The 15925-nt window shown below is 41.5% G+C and overlaps 1 protein-coding gene across 1 annotated transcript in view; it reads left to right on the top strand.

Moving 5' to 3' along the window:
* Nucleotides 1-15925, top strand: part of SBF1 (SET binding factor 1) — a gene marked incomplete in the record, with an annotated part of 3250730 nt that overhangs the window by 327957 nt on the left and 2906848 nt on the right. The window contains 1 exon segment of the mRNA XM_044088658.1: nt 5914-5999. Coding sequence (XP_043944593.1) covers nt 5914-5999 — 86 coding nt within the window.

The following is a 15925-nucleotide window of genomic DNA, read 5'->3' as shown; positions in this document are numbered from 1 at the left end:
ATCATTTTAAGTTTGCTATTTTAGAAATAGTAGTTAGTAATCCTAGGGGTGGAAACATCAAGAGTACGTTGGCATACAAAGAAATCTGTTGGCAAATACTGACAGATGCCTCAACACCACCAGGATTAAACAACTATATATCAGTTAAACCATTATTAGAAATTAGGAACTGATGGATGTAGTGAATTTTAAATAGACAGACTTTAGTTTTGATATATATTTTTAATATTTTATATTTTTATACACAGACTGTATCATTATGCTGCCAAAAAAGTTTTTTAACAAAGATATGTTTTTTTTAGCAGCATACAGCTTTAAGGATTTGAAAAGGATTTTGGCACCAAACAGCTGTATTTAAACTTGTTGGATTTACAATTTGAATGTTCTGAGGAAGCTCACGGTTTAGTGAGTGAAAGCGCTTAACAATATATGGATTAAAGCTGATTTTATCATTATTTTCCCTGTGGTATATGTTGAACACGCACTTATTCGTGAGGTCTTTGGCGAATTGTAGCGTTCTGGCATTCGCTGTTTGTAAAGTAACATTAAGAATTGCAAACTATGACTCACGAAGTAAAAATTAGTCCCCATATTGGTTAAGATTGAGTTTTAAACATATTGAAAGTTTTAACATAAACCACAAAGCATTACCTTTTTTAAATAGTGAAAACATTACAACATATAATCTAATGGAACACATTAAAAACTATACATCATTAACACAAAAACTCTTTAGATCAGTAAATCTCTTCCACCATATGTTAATCCTACAACCTATACATAAAAATCCTAACCTGAAAATTAATAACCAACTAATAGATCTGGAAAGGTTCCCACTTATAACTAACTTAACACTACAAGATATATATCCATATCTAAATTGTTCTGCTCATGAATTAAGACATCAACTGGGCCTTCCTAAATCATATCTATTGATTTTGAGACAGATCAAAGAAATGTCCACAAGTTATCTTCAAAACATATCCATCAATAAAGATGATTAAATGAAATGCGTTACACTATGGCAAGCCCTTCTTCAAAATAGGAAATCTATAACCTGTTCATACAAATTGTTAAAAGACATGAAATTTCAAGACCAGCTACTATTGTCTGATTATTGGAGGGAAAAAATAACATTGATTGAGGAAAATAAAATATTACAAGCATTCAATTTAACGGTAAAATCTATTTCCCTTCAGAAGCTAACTTTCACTCAACTCATGATATACAATAATGCATATTACACGCACCTTAGCTTGCATAAATTTAACCCTAGAAATTCACCAAAATGTCCACATTGTAAAGATGAAACTGCTGACCTTTTACATATGTTCTGGAGCTGCAAATGTATATTTAAACGTTGGAACTCCCTTAAACTACAACTACAAAAAATTGGATACCAAGCTTCAACGCTTACTTGGGAATTTACAATTTTACATATCCCTCCAAACAACCTATCTAAAACCCAAATGACCACCCTCATTAATATTTTTCTACTAATGAAACTTTACATGGCTACAAACTGGTTAACCCCATCTAAAACCTCTTGGGAAAATTTTAAGATATTAGCGATAAAACATATATTAGCCCACAAGTTAATACTAAACAAACAAAACAATAATCCCTATTATCTGAAGTTATGGGAACAGATTTTCAACATCATTCTGGCATAAAATTTTGGCTGAGGAAACTTTTTCAGCTTACATCATGGGAGCAGATCATGTTTTAGAAGTCACTATTCTAAGATATTAACCCTGAAGGAAACAACCTTTTTTCTCTATCACTAAGAAGAAATATGAAATCATTCATGTAAATAGTGCAAATATGTTTCAAGTATATTGTTATTAGTACTACCGTAATTATCACCAGTGTACTCTCTTGTGATTGTTTTGTTGTGGAAAATAATGAAAAACAATAAAGAAATATTATGGAAAAAAAATGTCACAATCTGTACGGGTAAATATAGTTGTACAGTTATTGAAGATATGCAGGTAGTGGGACACATGCAAATATAACTGCAAAAAAAAAAAATATATATATATATATATATATATATATATATATATATATATATATATATACACCTCACAAGACATCTGCAGCAGCTGGAAAGGCCACAGAAGTACCCCACAAAGAGGATTACTGTCCTCAAACAAATGCCCTACACTGACCGCCTCAAAAAACACCAGCTTTACTCCGTAGCATATCGCCTACTTCGAGGTGATCTCTGCCTAACATATAAAGCTATGTCAAACCCAGAGCTGTTGGACATGCTACACCTAAAGAAATCCCAATCCCTCAGAGCTACACACTCTAGGGACCTAAACCATGTCACCACAATCAGATCTGCTTGGAGTTAGTGCAGAATGGCACAAAATGTACTGAACCAACCAATATTGCCAACATCCTGGCAGACGGGTTCATTGCAAACTTCACCTGTCTCTCACCCCCAAAAGGGCCCATAACCATACCAGAAGAATGTAGTTCCCCTGAAATCACAGACACTCAGGTTAAAACAGCCCTCTCCAAAGCCAAAAACACAGCATCAATGGGACTGGACGGTGTCTCAGGTTGCGTCCTACACGACCTCAAAGGCGAACTAACCCCTCACCTAAACACACTGTTCAAACTCAGCCTCTCCACAGGCTACATGCCCATAGAGTGGTGCACAGCAATGATTATTCCGCTTCACAAAGGTGGAGTCGCAACAGACCCTGGGAACTATCGCCCTATAAGCCTGACTAGCTTGGTCTACAAGGCTATGGAGCACATCATCATGGAACTCATTAACAGAGAAATTAAGAACCTCCAAACACTGGACCCCCTACCCAGTTTGGCTTTAAGGGCAGATTATGGCTTCCAAACCTGGTGGACTTCTTTGAGACAGTTACCAAGGCTATAGATGAGGGAAAGGTGGTACACACAGCATACCTAGACCTCGCAAAGGCCTTCAACACCATTCCCCATTCTGGTATTATAGACAAGCTCACCAGCCTGAACATAAACCCTATGTCACAAGATGGGTTGCCAACTGGCTCACGGACAGAACCCACATGGTGAGAGTTGTGGGAACCAGGTCCGACTCTAAACCAGTTACAAGTGCTGTACCCCAGGGCTCAGTCCTAGGACCCCTCCTGTTTGGCATATACTTCTCAGAGGTACAAGCAAGCACAGGAGGACTATGGCTGACCAAGTTCATGGACGACTGCAAACTAGGGGCTATAATTGACTCTCCGGCTGACACAGACATCCTCCAAAAGGGTCTTACTGAGACGAATACCTGGTGTCAAAATCATGGCCTCAAGCTAAATGCCAAAAAGTGCATAGTCATCCCCTTAGGAAAAAAAACAAACCACATAGGTGGTAGTCCCCTAAATGCAGAAGGTGTAATGAGGGATCTGGGGACCTAAGTAGATGGTAATCTCTCCTTTAATAATCACATTGCCAAAGTGGTTAGAAAATCCTTCTATGTGGCCCACTTAATCACAAAAGGGTTCGCATCCAGATCACGAGGTCATTGTGCCCCTCTACTCATCACTCATCAGACCCATCATAGAGTACAACGCCCCATTTGGGATGTACCTCACAAGACACCTGCAACAGCTGGAAAGACCACAGAAGTACCTCACCAAGAGGATCACTGGCCTCAAACAGATGTCCTATGCAGCTCGACTGAAGAAACACCAGCTGTACTCTGTTGCATACCGCCTACTCAGAGGTGATCTCTACCTGACATACAAGGCCATGTCCAACCCAGAATTGATGGACATGCTCCACCTAAAGAAAACCATATCCCCTCGAGCCACACGCTCTAGGGATCTAAACCTTACCACAATAGTAAGTAGGACGTGCTGGAGGGATAGATTCCTGTCCCAGAGACTTCCCATGCTTTGCAACAAGATTCCCATCTACATTAGGCAGAGCTCCTCGCTAATGTTCTTCAAGAGAAACCTGGAAGAATGGATGGGAAACAGTTTACCCCGGGGATCGCTGCAGTGGCTCTGCTGGACAGAGGCACAGGGAACTAATCTAAGGGGGCGGCAAAAGCCAACACATTCTGGCTAGGCTTCTAAATGCCTTCGGGTAGATAGCCTAGTATGTACCGATGAACCTATAAAATATCTTGCACAGAGATGGTGAGTATTGCTTCCCACTGCAAGCCTAGTGACATATACGTGTTACAGAAAGTTTGCAAACACAGAGGAGAAGGAATATGTCTACTTTTGTAAGGTTCTGTTCCACATTTGAAAGATAAAAGCTATCCTGGTGCACATGCTAGTGTTTGTGTGCACATGAAGCTTGCAATTGATGACTACTACTGTATGGTTTGCTCCACTGTTACTTTGGTCTGTAGTAAGTTTTTATTGGAGAAATTGAGTATGGACATGTGAGAAAATAAAAACAGCTGATTGCAGTGGTACTGTTGTGCATATTTTTTTTTTCTTTTAAGTTGTAGTGCTAGAGTCTCTACAACGTACCAGCCTTCGTTAAGGAGCTTTTTTGTTGTCATCCATCTCTTTCTCATTTAGTAATGTTTTGCACAAGGAAGAGCATTTTTGCTAACCATACACACAACTGGTAAAACATGCTTTATTCAGTGTATTTGCACATTGTATTACTTTTCTTAATTAAACTCCTAAGTTGCACATGGATGGAAAATTTGGTAGTTTGTCCACTTCTAAGTAATCATTAGGTTTGAAAAATGCTCTGATGTTGGAGATTATGATTTCTGACTGAGACTGTGATCAGTGAATTGCAATATCTCCAGTGTACAGGAACTTTGAGTTGGAGTAATTAATCATGGGGTACAGGGGGTGGTGCCTTCTGTATGGGAAGTTGTGAGGGTTTGTCTTCACTAAAAGAAACATTTTCACTACTAATTTGCTGACACCCAGTATTGTGTAGATGCTGGCAATCAACTTTTTGTACATAAATTGTATATCCACTTCCATGTAGCCCATGCTTTTATATTTGCAGGTGTGTCACTGGATATTGTATTATAACAGTGATAGTACTCATGAGGTTCTCTGAAGTTTAGTTAGAAAGATGTTGCTGCCATTTATTGTGTGGTTATTAACTACATGTACTGGAGCAGAACTGTGGTAGATTGTACTGCATTTTGAAGGTGGAGATGGGAAAGAATTGATTGCACCTGAGTTATTAATACATGATAGATGAAGATTTGTATAGTGAGATGCCTCCATGGCTATGCAGGCCTGCTTTCATTAAAACGTTTCTCTAAATTTGGATCGAAGAGGTGTAGTCAAGGATGACAGAAGTTCTTTATCTATAGAGAGCAGATATGTATTTTGAGGATATCTTCATATGCGTTTGTATTTGTGGGATTTGAGTAGTGAATGATATTTTTTGCAGCCTTTCCCTGGACTTTGCAGAATTTTAGAAGTGAAAGGCTAATAGTGGCCTTAATTTGGGCTTCGATCACAAGACTTCTGGCATACCATGCCAGTATTACTACCACTGAACCAACTAAGCAGCAACTTGAGGCACCCCTCTTGAACAGGTTGACTGAGTAGAGTTGCACTTACGATGTAAAACAGCTCTAGCAATTCACATTTTTGTGTGGTTTAAATCTTCATTATAATTCTGGAATTTTTAATGTACTTTTTACTGTGTTCTGATGAACTGAGTTTTTTCTGTGTTGCATTTTATCAGGAAAGTTTATATCCTGTAAAGTGACGGAAGATGCTTGTTTGCCACACAGGCTTGGAGTAGGAAGTGGCAACTTGTTTGCTTTTGCTGTCGTATTTTTATAGTTGTCTTGAATTACAAGTAAAACTGAAAAAGTTAGTTTGGAAGAATGATTAGTGTAACTTCAATTAATGAAACAGTAGACTGTCTGAGTTAGCCAAAGCATTTTCTTTTAAAATACTAAATCTGTTCCTTCTCCAACAGGTAGCAGTGATGGCCAGGGTCGAATACTTCAGCGTTTTCCAGAGAAGGATTGGGAGGATAATCCCTTTCCTCAAGGAATAGAACTGGTAAGTATATTGGGGCACAGTCTGCTGTGATTTTCCCTGCTGTTTAAACAGGTACAATAAACTGCACCAATAAATACTTTTAAAGTATTCACATTTGCAAGTTTGTAAAATCCAATACTTTTGCGTTAGCGTTAATTCTGTTGTGCTAACTGTAACTGATGGTGCATGGCAGTGTATTAGGTGAGTGGTAATGTGCCTCAGAAAGAGGGTGCTTTTTCCCCTGTTAGTCTGTGGTAAGAACAGGAGGACGTTCCTTGAGTTATTTTATCTGCTTAGAAGTCTCAGTCAGTTTGATGGTTAATACTTAGGAAAAGTTAGAATATTATACATTTTTGTTAAAAGCTAATTTTCTCTTGATGCATTTGGAGTATGCATAACAGGAGTAGCTTGCTTATATAACGGCTTGAGGTATTGACGGGACCTTGCCCTTGCACTGTCCCTGTGTGCAGAATTACATGCAAGGAAGCCCATTCCTCTGTTTCTTTATTGATTTTAATCATATTTCATTTAACAGTTGGAGATGGTCATTTGTCTTTTTCAGTTTGGAAGAGCATTGCAGGGGCAGGTGAGGTATGCTGGCGCTGTCTCAAGCTACTTTATTTTGAAAGCAGAATACTTTCTCCTTTCCTCTGCTAGCATTTACAAACCTGTATTCAGCTTGCTAACCTGTAAAAGGGTTGTAAATAGAGGAGCACTTAGAGAAAATTGGGAGCATTTTATTTAAGTACATTGTACCTAAAGTCAGATAGTGTGTAACATTAGTTAAAGTTAAGACTTAGTTACAGGGAATGTAATTCGGAAAACTTGAGGAAAAAGAAAAGTTAATTTGCAGCAGGATTTGTAAGTTCCAGTGAAAGAAAGTCCCTTCACTCCAGAGAGATGTATTAATTTTGGTTTGAAGAAATAGATTGAAAAATTGATTTAACTCTTAAGATCTAGATCTAGATCTAAAGATCTCTTTAAGATCATTGGTGAGTTCTAGGTTAAGTTATACATCTCCAGCAGGCAGATTTGAGCACGTTTTTAGTGTCTGTTGAGAATGTCCACATATTCAGCTAATGTATGCCGTTATGTAATATGCTAGCTTCCAAAGATCGTTCATTTTTAGCGCTTGACATTATTTTGCTATTTGCAGAGATTGGATCTGAGTCTTTTTCTTTCAGTAAAGTCCTATTTGCACATATAATGTAATCAAAATAAGTGTTCCTGTGGCTATTGAATCATGAGGCAGGATCTGCACAGGAAAGAACATGATGCTGACAGCTGCCACTTGTACCATAGGTTCAGCCTGACTATTAAGTGTTAAGTGGAGGGAGTGACTCTTGGCTTACTTTACCAAAGTGACATTGGTCAGTAGCTGTTCACAAGAAGACTATCAGGAAGTTCCTTCTCACAGCTCAAGGCATTTGTCTGAGTTATCACCAGCAGGGCAAGCACTCAGAGGTTGGCATTGGTCCCAAGCCTCCGTGAAGTCCAGTTTTTCAGCCAGCACTGCATTTATTTAGGTCAGTGCTCTCATTGGCTAGCACAACTTCAAGCCTGAACTCAGTCCTCGACTTCATTTGAGCAACTTGGTAATTGCTGAGGCATGCCTATAACACTTGCCTATGGAGGGAAAATGCCTCCTCAAGTCTTTTTTCCTCCACCCTGTTGTCATATGACTGACTAGAACCCTTGTTGACTAGTATTATCCCAGAAGTTAGCTCCCCGAGACGTGGGCATATGTCCAGTGTACTGTGGTTTGGAGACATTTCTCTTGGGACTGGTACCCCAGGTTTGTGTGGGCCAGTAAGCCCCAGTCAAAGAATGTCTAGCTGATTGTGCTGCCCTGGGTCTTGCATCTTGGAGCATGGCCACCACTGATTGGTATTTTTAATTGGTGCCTAGGATGCATAAGTAAGATTGCACTATTAAAGGAGTTGTCTGACAGTTTACTCTCATTTTGTCGAGTTCACTGTAGGCGAATTATCATTTCTACGAAACTTAAAAACGAAATTCACTACAGCGAATGACAAAAATCTCGAACTCGGAAGTGATGAATGTTTGAATTTGACATAATTCGAACATTCACCACACTTCCAGGAACAGCATCAGTGCGCGTTGCACAGTAAAGAACATGTTTGCATTGGGGCAAGCCCCCCTGCACCCCCCACATCCCTTGCTACTTAGATATACAAACTCCGGGATTGCACTATAGTGAGGGAAAGGGTACATTTCCCAATCCCCACTATAGTGCGATCTGCATCAAAATGTAGAAATTCACAACAGCGAATGCTGTATTGCATTCGCTGTTATAAATTTCTACATTTTGACATTTGCTTTTCCAATTCTACCAAACGGTAGTTTCACACTAATATAAATCGCACAAAGAGCGATCGGAAAAATGATAGTAAACCGTCTGAAACCCATACCAGGCCTATTGCAGGCCTCTCACTAACTTTTGCTCCATTGATAAACCCTTGGTACCCTAACACCATAGCTCTCAACTGTCCAGATCTTTGATGCATATTTTTGGCCTGCTCCTGTCATTTTTTTTTAAAAATTGTGTTTTCTGGAAAAATATTTAAAGGATTGAAATCATTAAGTAATGATGGTCATTTGAGTTTGACTTCATACCCTTCAGTAAGTGCATGCAAATGCAAACCCTGTTATTTCATCAACTTTATAGGAGTAATATTTTTAAAAACTTCCATATTTTTGGGCCTCTTTCCTCCCTTTATTTTTAGCTTTGTCCAGATTTCTTGCACTAAGAAGTTAAGAGGTATGCCTAACACCCAGTGCCAGTCTGTCATTAGCTTGTGGGTGAGCTTAATGCCTGTGTGTTGCTGTGCTTGTGGTTCACCTTCTCATCTTTTGTTACTTTTATTCAGCCAAGAATTTAAGGTGCAAGTTATCAAGGCTAACTCTCACTCTCCAAATTGCTTTTCAAATTGCATTACATTACTGTTAGGAAACATAGTAGAATCTTAATGAGCCAGCTTAGGGCGGTGTCTCAAGCTTTTTTTTAAGAAAGCATTCTTGGATAATATTTATGCAGCTTATCCTACTCAGCAGCAGATCCTCATGGTCCTGCAGAGTGGTGCTAGCAGCAGAGAAATGAAGAGAGTGACTGCTTTCAAGATATAAGTATATTTTTTCTGTTACTACCTGTGCGACCGTCCTTTCTCGCCGAAAAGCGAGTTTACACTGCTGATTTAACTGTTAATAAGCTTGTTTTTGTGTTTTTTATTACCTGCACTTAGTTTAAAAGTTTGTTTGTTGTATTTAACTGTTGAGGCTGCCCACTCAAGTGCGCTAGCATGTGCATTGTCTATACTGTAATTCTCCTGTTGTTTTCCTGAAAAAGAAAAAAAAAATCCTTGTTTCCCGCCTTTCCTAAACTAGAATAGTCCCTTGTACAGGCTTTGCTGTATTCTGGACTTTTGGATAGTTCCTCTGTTGCCCATTTCCTTACTTGGATAGAAGGAAGTTTCTTTGCTCACCAGTGGGAGTGGGGATCCTTGAGCAGCCTATCTGTCCCTGAAGGAGTGACCTCAGCACAAGAATCTTGTAGTAATTGGCCGTTTTGGGCCATTTCTAGCTCTTTGAAGTTCCCTGCATAAAAACGCACTGTAGTGCGGCTTTGCGTGATTGTGCGCATAACGCAGCATCGGGCAGCGCCACTTAATTGGGTTTAAACTGTTTCCGGCTCCACAAAGTCTGCTCTTCACTTTTTCCCTTAGAACTGCTCTACCTCTCAAATTAAACACCCTATTGTCAATCTAAGGCCCTGCACTTGCCCAAATAAGCAATCTTACAATCTAGCACTAATAAACTAAAAGCACTACATCCTCATATAATCTCCAAAATTACCTTGTCCCCTATTGGTCCTTTTTAATTAAGTGATAAAAAAGTTCCCTTTACTACTCTAGCATGTCCAATAGTCAGTTAATGGTTTCCTCTCCAGTCCAGCTGCTGAATCTGGGAATCTTGAGGCAGTGTTACAACTGCCTCATGTACACGGACAACCCTCTCCTCCTCCAAACAGGTTCAAACATATGTGAGAGATGCAACCATATAGCCAAACTGGAGGCTGAGCTCTCTCACCTCAGAACTGGTGTAACCAGTCAGGAGGAGAAGGTAACCTCACACAACACTAATCCAGACTCGCATAGTCCTACCACAACAGCAAACCAAACACACAAAAACATACTTGGAGGCTGTAAACAAAAATCTACCTAAGCAGCAGAGACCTCCAAAGCAGACATCCAAGCAAACGCTACCCCATAGCAAAACACATGCAACACATAGCTCACAAAGTCAGTGTGCCAAACAGTCACAGCCCTTAAGGCTGAATAACACACCTGATACACTTGTAATAGGTGATTCTATAGTCAGACACACTGATGTCCCGCTCACCAGGCTGAACAAGGAGAAAGTCACAGTGAGCTGCCTGTCTGGCGCTAGAATCCGCCACATAACAGAAGCACTCAGGTCACTCCAAAGCAAGTACAAATATGACTCTCATAGTACATGCTGGTGTGAATGACCTGAGACGTACCTCCCTCGACTACATGAAAAGAGACTTACAGGAGCTCTCCGATCATGTAGCCCAGGCCGGTATGACCCTGACCTTGAGCAGCATCTTACCCTCACCTAGAATGATGCAGTAGTATAAAGACAAAATGATTGATTTTAACAATTGGCTAAAATTTTGGTGTCATTCAAAGGGGATCCAGTGCCTGTCAGCCTGGGATGACATGCTCGACAAGCCATGTTGCTTCGCTAGGGACGGCTTGCACCTGTCACCCCTGGACTTTCGGATACTGGCAAAGGCTCTTGCCACCCCCATAGTGCCTTTTTTAGGCAAGGCTCAAAAGACAAACCCACCTCCATAGAAAACACAAAGAACAAGAAACTAAGGGTAATGCTGCTAAACGCCAGAAGGCTAAACCTCAAAATGCACGCACTCTAGAACATCGATATCTGTGCAGTGACAGAAACCTGGTTCAAGGCTCCAGAGAGCACCCCAGCACTACCAGGTTATACCTCATATCATGCTTTTCAGCCCCAAAACTCGGACCAAACCACAAAAGGAGGGGGAGTATCCATATTTATCAAGGATACCCACACCTCCAGCTTAGTGGCGTTGCACGAAGCATCAGAAACCATCCATGTGCAACTAACAGTGGGCAAAACTGCCTTTCAGTTTATAGCATGCTACAGACCACAGTCTCAAAATCAGGAATCCCACTCGGCTTTCCTGAAAACATTGGAGAACATGAAGATCTCTCCAAACACCATTATATTGGGTGACTTCAACTACCCAAACATAAACTGGGAGCATTATTCAAGCCCCAACACCCTAGCCCAAAGGTTCCTGGAATTTATAAACTCAAATGCCATGGAACAACTAGTCACAACTCCCACAAGAGGGGAAAACATACTTGACCTGATCATCACCAACATGGGGACCCTATGCTCCATACCAGAAGTATACCCCTCATTGGTAAGATCAGACCATAAATTAATTTCACTGGATATCCAAAACCCGACCCCACCCCTAGCCCAGAAAACCACAGTGAAAAAACTTCTCAAAAGCGAACTTCACACTTCTCAAAACAGAGGTGGAATCCTTCAAGGTCCCCGGGCCAGTGGAAACTACGGCCCAAACCACAGAATCCTATATAAACGCATTCTATGGACACCTCCAGGAATGCATGGATCATGCTATACCAAACAAAACCAAGAACCAATCGTCCAAAGGCAGGTGTCCAGTCTGGTGGACCCCAGCCATAAATAAGTTGTACAACAGAAGGAGGAAGCTACTACATGATAGAGCAAAATCCCTAAAAGGGAAGGCATCTCTGATCAGTACTAGCAAAAAATTACGATCCCTCATAAAATCCTCTAAGGCCAGCTTCGAGAGAAAAACTGCACAGGACACTAAAGACAATCACAAGACTTTCTTTAGCTATGTTAGGAACCTGGGATGCAACTCTCAGATATGCTCAGAGCTGATTCTAAACTACAAAAAATACACTGAACCCACAGACATTGCCAACATCCTGGCAGACAGGTTCAGTGCAAACCCCCCCCCTTCCCCCCAAAAGAGCAAATATCTATCCCAGCAGAGTGCAGCCTCCCTAACATCTCAGATGCTCAGGTGAAAGCAGCCCTCTCCAAAGCAAAACACACTGCTTCAATGGGACCAGATGGTGTCCCGGGTTGCGTCCTACATGAACTCCAAGAAGAACTAAACTCTCACGTAAAACTGCTGTGCAATCTCAGCCTCACTACAGAATATGTACCCAAAGAATGGCATACAGCAACAGTGGTCCCACTCCACAAACGTGGTGCCTCAACGGACCCTGGTAACTATAGCCCCATAAGCCTGACTAGCCTTATCTGCAAGGCCATGGAGAGGATCATCATGGAACTCAAAAACAAAAACATTGGGGATCTACAGACACTAGATCCTACCCAATTTGGCTTTGTCAAGGGCAAATCCTGCCTCTTGAACCTGGCCGACTTTTTCGAAAAAAGTCACCAAGGCCATAGATGAAGGGAAGATAGTCCACACAGTCTATCTGGACCTCGCAAAGGCATTTGACACAATACCCCATCATAGATAAGCTATCCAGCTTAAATATAAACCCCTATGTCACAAGATGGGTTGCTAACTGGCTCAAAGACCGAACCCACAGAGTCAGAATTGCCGGAGCCATGTCAGACTCGAAACCAGTTACAAATGGTGTCCCACAAGGCTCTGTTCTGGGACCTCTCTTGTTCGTTATATACTTTTCCGAGGTACAGGCCAACACAGGAGGACTATGGCTGACCAAGTTCGCAGATGACTGTAAACTGGGCGCCATAATTGACTCTCCAGCTGACACGAACAGCCTCCAAAAAGGTCACACAGAGACTGATAACTGGTGCCAGAGCCATGGCCTAAAGCTAAATGCCAAAAAGTGTATAGTCATACCCTTTGGCAAAAACAAGTGTCCACAAATTACCACATAGTTGGTAACCCATTAAGTACGGAAGAAGTAATTAGGGACCTGGGGACCCAAGTTGATAGCAATCTCTCCTTTGACAACCACATTGCCAGAGTGGTTAGAAAGACCTTCTACATAGCCCACCTTTTCACGAAAGGATTCACATCTAGATCAAGTGAGGTAATAGTGCCCCTTTATTCATCCCTCATCAGGCCCATCATAGAATACAATGCCCCTTTTGGGATGTACCTTACCAGACACCTGCAGCAACTAGAAAGACCCCAAAGTACCTCACAAAGAGGATCAAGGGATTCAAACAGATCCCATATGCTGCCCGGTTAAAAAAAACTCCAGCTCTACTCAGTTGCATACACCTACTTCGAGGTGATCTATGCCTGATATACAAAGCTATGTCCAACCCAGAATTAATGGACATGCTCCACCTCAGAAAATCTAAATCCCTTAGAACCACACGCTCGAGGGACTTGAACCTCAGCACAGAAATAAATAGAACATGCTGGAGGGACAGATTCATAACCCAGAGGCTCCCTTCGCTCTGGAATAGAATCCCAGTCCATGTTAGGCAGACTCTCTTCAAGAGGAATCTTGATGAGTGGATGGGAGAGTGTAAGTTTAACCCGGGGATTACTTCTGTTTCACTACTAGACAGAGGCACAGTAAACTAAACTTAAAAAGGGCACAGCAAACTCAAATCAAAGGGTGGCGAAAGCCAAACACACTCGGGCTAGGCTTATAAATGCCCCAGGGCAGATAGCCTAGTATGAACCTATGTGTGGTCATCAGTGAATACTTTTGCAAGACACTACAAACTGGATATGATCTCGAAGATTCTGGTCTTTCTTTGGTGTTCCCATTATTCTGGAATTCTTTCACGTAGATCCACCCAAGAAATTATGTTGGGATTCGGAACTGCAGCCATTCCCAGTTACAAAAGTAATACACTTGCTTAACTATGGATCTGGATTGGTAGTTCCATCCAGATCACCATTCCCTCCTGCCACCCCCTCAGCCTAGCCCTGGAGAGCTTTAAAAGTAGATTCCTGTTTGTACTTAACTTTTTGTATATTTGTTTCTGTGCTTTGGCTGTTGCCTTGCACAAGCTTATTAGAAGGGTCCTTCTTCCCAGAGGATTGTAGGTAAGGGGAGGGTCCTGGATAGCCTATGAAAATTTTTACTTATGGGCTAAGTTGTGCTGGTCTTAGTCCTGTAGCTGATGAGCACTGGAACTGCCAGTTGTTGTAAGTTATGTAAATAACTACTAAAAATAGGAATGAAGTGGGGGGGGGGGGGATTACAGGTCTTCAAACACACACACGTTTTATGTGAAAGCTTATAGTTTTTTGCACTCTACTTCTAATATCATCTTGCAATAAGTACGCAGCATTAATTTTTCCAACCTCAGCTACCGTTTCCCTGTTACGTTAAGTCCAGTGGCTCATCAGTTTGTCAGACTCTTATGTGACTCTGACTTCAACTCTTAACTCATTTGATCTTAGAATTGAGCACTACAAAATAATGTGGTGGATTTCCCTTTAAACTGCTTAAACTTGTATACCATCTTCAGAGGAGGTTACTAGGCTAATGGCCCTGAGGCACTTATAAGGCCAGCCAAGAATTTAACCCATGTGTAGACAGCTCAGCACCCTAATGCCCCTGTCTCACTGGGGCACAAGTAGAATCCCAGGGGTGTATTTTCTTTTTCCCATCCAGTTATCCAGGTTGCATTTAGAAAGGGTAATGAGGTCCTCTACTTGATGTGGAGAAGGAAGTTCTATTCCACAGATGGCGTCTCGGGGACACAAATCTGTCCCACCAACCAGTCCCGTTGATGTCACAGACCAGGTTGAGGTCGCTTGTGCAGATTACTCGAGTGGAGCTTAACTTGTGGATATGCAACAGTCCCATCAAGGCAGTGTCTGAGATTGCTTTGTATACCAGACAAAGGTCACTTGTGAGGAATCTGTATGAAACTGAGTAGAGAGACCGGGCTTTTAGCCTGTGTATGGTAGATGTTTGAAGCCCTGGATTCTCCTGTTGAGGAACCTCTGTGGTCACTTCAACTGCTGCATGTGCTTTGTGAGGTACATGCCGAAAGGGGAGTTGTACTCAATAATGGGCCTTATAAGGGAAGAATACAGGGATGTTATGACCTCCTTGTCCTAGTGAGTTACCCTTAATTATGAGGTGAGCCATGTAGAAAGCTTTCCGTACCATGGCCTTGCTGATCAGGCTAGTTGGGCTGATGAGTCTATAATTTCCCAGATCGGTGGACGCTGTACCTTTGTGCAGAGGAATGACAATGGCTGCCCTCCACTCAGCTGGGACAAAGCCGGTACTCCAGCTTTGGTTGAAAAGGGTGCCAAATGATGCTGCAAGTTCCTGCCTGAATTCATGTAGGATGTAGCCTGTGATGTTATCGGGTCCCATGGAGGCTGTATTTTTTGACTATGAGAGAGCAGTGATGACCTGTTCCTTAGATATAAGATGAAGGTGTCCGGTACTGGGGATGTCCTGATTTTACTGATGGGGGAGACGAGAGGGGTGATGTTTTCACTGAATCTGTCAGCTAGCAAGTTTACCATATCTACAGCATTTGTATATGTGGTGTCTGAGCAGATCTGGGTGCTTCCTTTGAGATTGGGGACATATGTGAAGAAGACCTTATGATTGTCTCTAGAAGACGTGGCCAATTTTGGACTCTTAAGTTTGCTTTGGAGGATTTCACTAGTGCTCTTATTTGTGTGTTCAGGCTAAGTAGAGATTGCTTCCAATTGGGCACCTACCTGCTCCTTCTTGTTTCTGGACAGCGATTTTTTTCCTTTTGTTATAAAGTTTATTTATTGCCGATGTCCACCAAAATGGGTTATTGTTCCTTGAGGAGGGCGATTTAGTCCTGTTGGGTATTCTTGATTCCATGCATCTGTATAA

The sequence above is a fragment of the Protopterus annectens genome, chromosome 11.part0, assembly GCF_019279795.1.
Source record: "Protopterus annectens isolate FY-2018-M chromosome 11.part0, PAN1.0, whole genome shotgun sequence".
In the NCBI taxonomy this organism is placed as follows: Eukaryota; Metazoa; Chordata; order Ceratodontiformes; family Protopteridae; genus Protopterus; species Protopterus annectens.
This window is presented reverse-complemented; position numbering and strand designations above follow the sequence as displayed.